The sequence below is a fragment of the Poecilia formosa genome, unplaced genomic scaffold (assembly GCF_000485575.1).
Source record: "Poecilia formosa unplaced genomic scaffold, Poecilia_formosa-5.1.2 Scaffold1584, whole genome shotgun sequence".
Lineage (NCBI taxonomy): Eukaryota > Metazoa > Chordata > Actinopteri > Cyprinodontiformes > Poeciliidae > Poecilia > Poecilia formosa.
Genome location: NW_006801523.1, coordinates 1 through 6,526, shown reverse-complemented (window position 1 = coordinate 6,526; position 6,526 = coordinate 1). Strand labels below are relative to the sequence as shown.

The window sequence follows — 6,526 nt, the reverse complement described above, 5'->3', positions numbered from 1 at the left end:
CCTAGCAACGATCTGATTAGAAACAAGCAGCTTCAAGTTCCGCCCTGACATCGGTTACCTAGCAACGATCTGATGAGAAACAAGCAGCTTCAAGTTCTGTCCTAACATCGGTTACCTAGCAACAACCTGATGAGAAACAAGCAGCTTCAAGTTCCGCCCTGACATCGGTTACCTAGCAACGATCTGATGAGAAACAAGCAGCTTCAAGTTCCGCCCTGACATCGGTTACCTAGCAACGGTCTGATGAGTAACATGCGCAGCAGCAGTTTAAGGTTTTTCCCCTTTGCCTCATAACTGCTAAAAATAATAAACGACGGCACGGAGTGAAGTCTGGACAAAAACAGGAAATGTTATCCCACCACTTTGGCAGTACTGCATATATATATATAAACAGACTCATCAATCAATTATCGATATTGGCTGACATGAAACGCTTATATTATGACATGTCGTCCAGCCCTAGGTTTACCTGTAAACGTTGCAAAATATGATTATGGTGAATTTTTGACTTTTTTCTTATAAAAAAATGAGTGTTTATAACTTGGAGTGTTTATAACTGCAGGCATTTTACTGTTTTATCTCAGATATTTTATAGGTATGTTTACATTGCAACTCAACAAATCACAGTTTTACTTCTTTAATGTTTTAAATTCAAACAAGTTGCATAATCCCAGCGGCTGGTAAAAGAGTTGTGCTGAAATTCTTCAAACTGACCTTTTTCTGCTCTCTCTGCCACAGTTAATATTTTCATGGCTCTTTATTGGAGCTGTTCCTCGGCTCCAGCTTCATAAAGGCTTTTAAAGCCCTCCTCCAGCAGATGGATGCGTTTCAGGTCACAGCTTCAGCCAAGTTGGCGAGTCAATCCCAAATGTGGTTTTATGATCTACGCTCCATCCTGCAGCGATGGCATGCTCGTGTGAAACTGTGCCCACTCAGACATTTTTCAGCCCTGTCCGTCTTTCTGGTGTTGTTTGAGTCTGTTTTGCCCTGTTTTGCGTTTCCTGTAGGAGCCATAACGATGCAGGCAGCTGCAACTGTGCTGAGCGTTTTCCTCAGCTTGGACTTCCTGTCAGCTCAGTCCCAGTCAGACCGCATGAACAGCAGCAACGTTCAGACTGGTGAGACTGGGAGGAAGAATCAGCCGCACATCATCTTCATTCTGATCGACGACCAAGTGAGTTTCTGGAAGAAAGTTTGATTTATTCACCTTACAAGTACTCAGACTTGAAGGAAACATTAATTTTTGCTACAGTTTAAAAGCCTGCATAGCAGTAACAAGTCTATTAGTGTTCAGCAAGTAAATTTTTCTACTGCAAAATCCAAAATCTTACCACGTATTTTTGGTTTTGTTTCTAGTACAACTATCTTAAACTAATTTATGCAAAAATGTCACAATTTGCAGACATAAAGTTAGCACCTTGGAAAACCAAGATAGGCTGTTTATCTGTAAGAAAAATGTTGATTTGGGGTTTAAAATACAAGTATTTTTGGTTTACTTTCTAGTGCAAATGTCTTAATTCCTGAAATAAGACAAAACTAATTTCCAAGTAACTTTTCTGCAAGATATGGGAATTTTTTTCTTATTCAATAATTATTTAATACTGATGAATAAAGTGCTAGTTGCACTGTTTTTGCAGAGTTGACACTGGGTTCAATGCTAAACTCAACTCTAAGTATTTTGTCTGGTTTATAATGCAAATATCTTGGTACACTTGAAATAAGACAAAACTAACTTGCGAATAATTTTTCAACAAGATATAGTAGTTTGTTTTAGGTCAACAATCCCTCAGTATTAATACAAAAAGTACTAGTTAATCTGGCAGATTATTTGACTGTTAACATGGGAAAAATGTCTTGTAAGTGAAATAATCTGCCACATTAACTAGTACTTTTTAAATTTAACATTAAGAAATATTTTTTTAATTAAAACAAGCTCCTACACCTTGTTGAAAAGTTACTTTTAAGTTAGTTTTGTCTTATTTCAAGACTACTAAGACATTTGCACTAGAGACTAAAAATACTTGCTAGGATTTTGAGTTTTTGCAGTGTAAATGCAACTATCCCCCAAATCTATTTTTTTTATTTTGTATTTTTGCAGATAAACTGTTTAAATTGGTTCTTAAGGTTGCTAACTTTACTATGTCTGTGCAAATTGTGACAGTTTTTTGTGAATATAAATTTAACTCTGTGATATTTGGCCTAAAACCGTCTCAGTGCTGCCCCCTTTGGGTTAAATTGAAGCTATTGCAGTTGAATTTTCCTGTTGGTTCCAGCAGTAAAGTTTGGTTAGCATTAAAATACAAAGCAAATATAAAGAAATAAGCTGGTTTTAAATGTTTGCACAGAATTTATGTAAAAAATAAAAAATGTTTCCTGACTGCAGAGGTAAATGAAATGTTGATGTGGTCACATTAAAGGGCATTTAAATAAAATACAGTTTGGATAAAACTCATAGTAACCACAGCGACTGCATAGGAGTAAAGCAGAACTCAATCTGTGACAGGGCTACAACGACATCGGCTACCACAACCCCACCATCATAACCCCAACTCTGGACAAACTGGCAGCAGAGGGCGTGATACTGGAGAACTACTACGTTCAACCAATCTGCACGCCGTCACGCAGCCAGCTGATGACCGGCAGGTATACGCACCGCTTCAGCAGCCGATGACGGCTAAACCTTTTAAAAAACCCTCAATCTGGAGCCACTGAATTCATTCCCACCGTCCAACAGACCGTCAGTTTGATTAGTGCTGAAACGATTTATCGTCACTTATTGTGATTAGCTGACTCGTTTAGTAATTAATTAATCCTTAACTGAAGTATACAGACTAAAAAACGACATATGCTGAAATAACAACACACTCGGAGCTGTAATTAAGCCAAAACTGTACAGAAGTATAAAAATTTTCGACTTAACAATAAAAACAACCAAAATCTCCTATTGAGCAGATTTTGCTATCCAGTTATTAATCAGTTAATCCAATAAATATTCAATTAATCTGCCAACGATCAAGTGTTCAATAAATGGCATGATTACTATATAATCATAAGTTAAATTTTTATATAAAAATATGTATATAAGCATCATATTTAAATACAACCAAAAAATTAAATCAGTAAATAAAATAATAATAAACATATACGTGGAAATATGTTAATCTATAATTTAATCTGTAACTGAGTCCAGAGAAAACTTAGGTTTAAAGTTTGTCATTCTTGTTATTGTTTTCTAAATCTGATAACATATTCATATTATATTATGAATATAATGGAGTAAAAACAACAAACCATCAACTCAAATTAAACTTGTATTCTCTCCGATGGCCAGCAGGGGGAGACAAGCCAGGTAAAAGAATATTAATATTTAATCCAGGAATAAAAGATAAAATAAAACCATGAAGATTAAAGCATTTTATGGTTAATTTGTTAGCTTTGAAACTTTCTGGAAGGAGTTTAACATAAAACTGGAAGTGGAAGATTTAGTGACATCTAGTGGCTCAAATGTCAAACTGCAGCCATCTGAACTCAAAACATGTTTTTCTATGTATCAAACACGTGTAAAGCCAACTTTACTGTCAGTCATCGCTGTAATTCTGACGTTATTCACATTTTATGTTTATTTCTTTCATGCAGCTGTTGTTCATTCTGCAGATCAGTTACAGCTGTACTCAGATACGAGTCGCTCTAATGTCTAACAGCTGCTTCAGAGAAAACAACTGATAGCTGCTGAGTCCGAGGCTCTGACTCAAACGTGATTAATGTCGTCTTACTGTGAGGGATGACGACAGATCTTGTTTTCTTTGAGATATCAGATCCACACAGGATTACAGCACTCCATCATCAGACCCAGGCAGCCCAGCTGTTTGCCCTCACACATGGACACGCTGCCCGAGAGGCTCCGCCAGGCCGGCTACGCCACACACATGGTGGGCAAGTGGCACCTGGGCTTCTACAGGTGAGTCTAACGACGCATCTACATTTCTATACAGAACAAGAAATTACATCTGAGGGCGTTTAAGCTGTAATGTCGAAATTGAATTGGTGCTCAAAGGCTGCGGTTTTTCAAAGGCAGATATTTGGATTAAAGTCAGCGCTTTAGCATTAGGTTCTGCTAAACACAGTGCTGGTGTAGAGCTTTAGCGTTAGCTTCCACGTAACACCATAATAGTGAAGGGCTTCAGCATTAATTTCTGCTGGACACTGTGCTGGTGTAGGGCTTTAGCATTAGCATCCTCTAAACACCATGCTACTGTAGGGCTTTAGCATTAGCATTCGCTAAACACCATGCTACTGTAGGGCTTTAGCATTAGCATTCGCTAAACACCATGCTACTGTAGGGCTTTAGTATTAGTTTCTGCTGAACACTGTGCTGGTGTAGGGCTTTAGTGTTAGCAGAACTAATGTTTATGATTAGTGCTTTAATCATAAACATTAGTTTTATGATTAAAGCACTAACCATAAAACTTTAATGATTAGGTAGCAAAGTCGAATGCTACCTTTTTAGCTAGCATTAGACTTTGATGTCAGCTACTGGTCATAAAGTCTAAAAAATGTTTTCTACATAAGAGTCGGTTAGGATTCCTTCTTTTCTCAAAATAAAGAAAATCAATATTTGGAAATATTTAAGTGTAACCAAGTAAAAGTACAACAAATTAGTAAGAGTGGTAATACTTGGCTAGCTCTGATTGGCCAGTACAGCAGCTGGTTACCATGGAGACGGTATGCTGGCTAGCAGAGCGATGCAGCTAACCAAGCAGCTGCACTGAAAACTGGGGTCCTGCTTCCTGCCGTGTCCCAATATCTGCAGGAAGTAGTGGAGGATAAATCAATCCAAATCAGTATTGCAGTTTCTCAACTCTACGATAAAAAATTTGCTTAGATATTCTGTCAAATTATAATATTTTTGCACTTTATTTAGAAAACAATCCACAAAAATTGTTGTTGAGACCTGTTTAGGTTTTAACAAAATAATTAAACGGAGAAACTACAAAAGTGCCTAAAGGTCAGAAGTCTGATGATTTATCAAACTAAAATAAAAAGTATCAGTAAATCTGGCTCTGATATCTGGTATCGGATCGATGCCACATTATGCAGCATCTCTCTCCTCTAGCAGGAATACTCAGCTTCATTTGTTTCTTCTGAACAAGGCAGAAACAAATTTAATCTATTGATTGCCTCTAATACAATTAATAACAGTAAATTCCTTGTTGCTTGTTGTTCAGGAAGGCCTGCCTGCCCACCAGAAAAGGTTTCGACTCTTTCTTTGGTTCATTAACAGGAAGTGTGGATTATTACAAGTTAGTACAACTTTACACATTAACTCAGTCTGACTCCAGGTTAGTTTTTAAACTTCTATGTCTGTTGCCCAGCTATCGGTCCTGTGACGGCCCTGGTTTGTGTGGCTATGACCTGCATGACAATGAGAGCGTCGCATGGGGCCAGGAGGGAAAATACTCTACGATGCTGTTCACCCAGAGAGCCAGGAAGATCCTGGAGAGTCGCAGCCCGATGGACGGGCCGCTCTTCCTGCTGCTGTCCCTGCAGGTATCAGGACGTCTGTGCAACGTGACATTAAGGTGGAGTTCTAGTTTACGCCTGGATGGAAGGACAGAGTTCATTAAAGTGTTTCTGAACATCTGAAACCCATTTAGAGATTTGTTTTCCACATTCAAACATCTGCAGAATTAAAACCAGACTCAGGAAGAGTAATTTAAGATTACATTTGTTTATATATCGTTTATTTTCTCTCTATTGGCTGGCTGTAACTGGACAGGCCTTGAGAAATGTGCATCTTGACAAGAGACTTGAAACATAGTTGGAAGCCTCAGATTAAATATATTAGAAATAAAACTGCAAAAATGACTGGAATAATGTTTAAAATAAGAGATTTAGTACATATGAAAAGCTTGCATATTAAAAATGCCCTATTTGTCATGTTGCTAAGAAATTAGGGCAAGACAATAAATCAATAACAATATAGATCACGATAGACACGTCATCAATATCATTACATAACACGTCTGGTAGAATATTCAGTATATAAAATATTCATAGAACTGCACAGCATTCTGGGAGAAGTAGGCAGATAAAAGACTTTAGCTAAGCTGAGCTAAGCTGGGTCAGTGGGATCACTCAGTCTTTGGTTGCCTGGCAACAACCTGCTGGGTAACCAACAGTTCCAAGTCCCCTCCCCCAACTCTGGTTACCTAGCAACGACCTGTTGAGTAACTGGCGCAGCAACAGTTTAATGTTTTTCCGCCGCATCTCATAACTGCTTAGAAATAAAAACAGGACAAAACAGGAAAGTTCATTCTACCTGTTTCGTAGTATTTCAGATATTTAAAACAAAAAACTAATCCAATAATTATTGATATCGACCTTATGAGAAATATGAAGACATGTAAATAAAACAACTATGACACATTAAGTAAGCTACAAAAAAGCTATTATACTTTTTAATAAATTTTTATTCAAATTAAAACTTTAAAATTTAAAGGTGTAAAAATAAAAATACTAGAAATGA

General features: G+C 37.3%; 1 protein-coding gene across 1 annotated transcript; it reads left to right on the top strand.

The window, feature by feature from the left end:
• The first annotated feature begins 29 nt into the window (after nt 1–29).
• On the top strand, nt 30–5,721 carry LOC103132929 (arylsulfatase I-like). The gene is made up of 5 exons (XM_007544694.2): nt 30–1,174; nt 2,504–2,643; nt 3,809–3,958; nt 5,226–5,300; nt 5,373–5,721. The coding sequence occupies exons 1-5, from the start codon at nt 818–820 to the stop codon at nt 5,641–5,643; spliced, it is 993 nt and encodes a 330-aa protein (XP_007544756.2). The 5' UTR covers nt 30–817; the 3' UTR covers nt 5,644–5,721.
• Nucleotides 5,722–6,526: the final 805 nt, after the last annotated feature.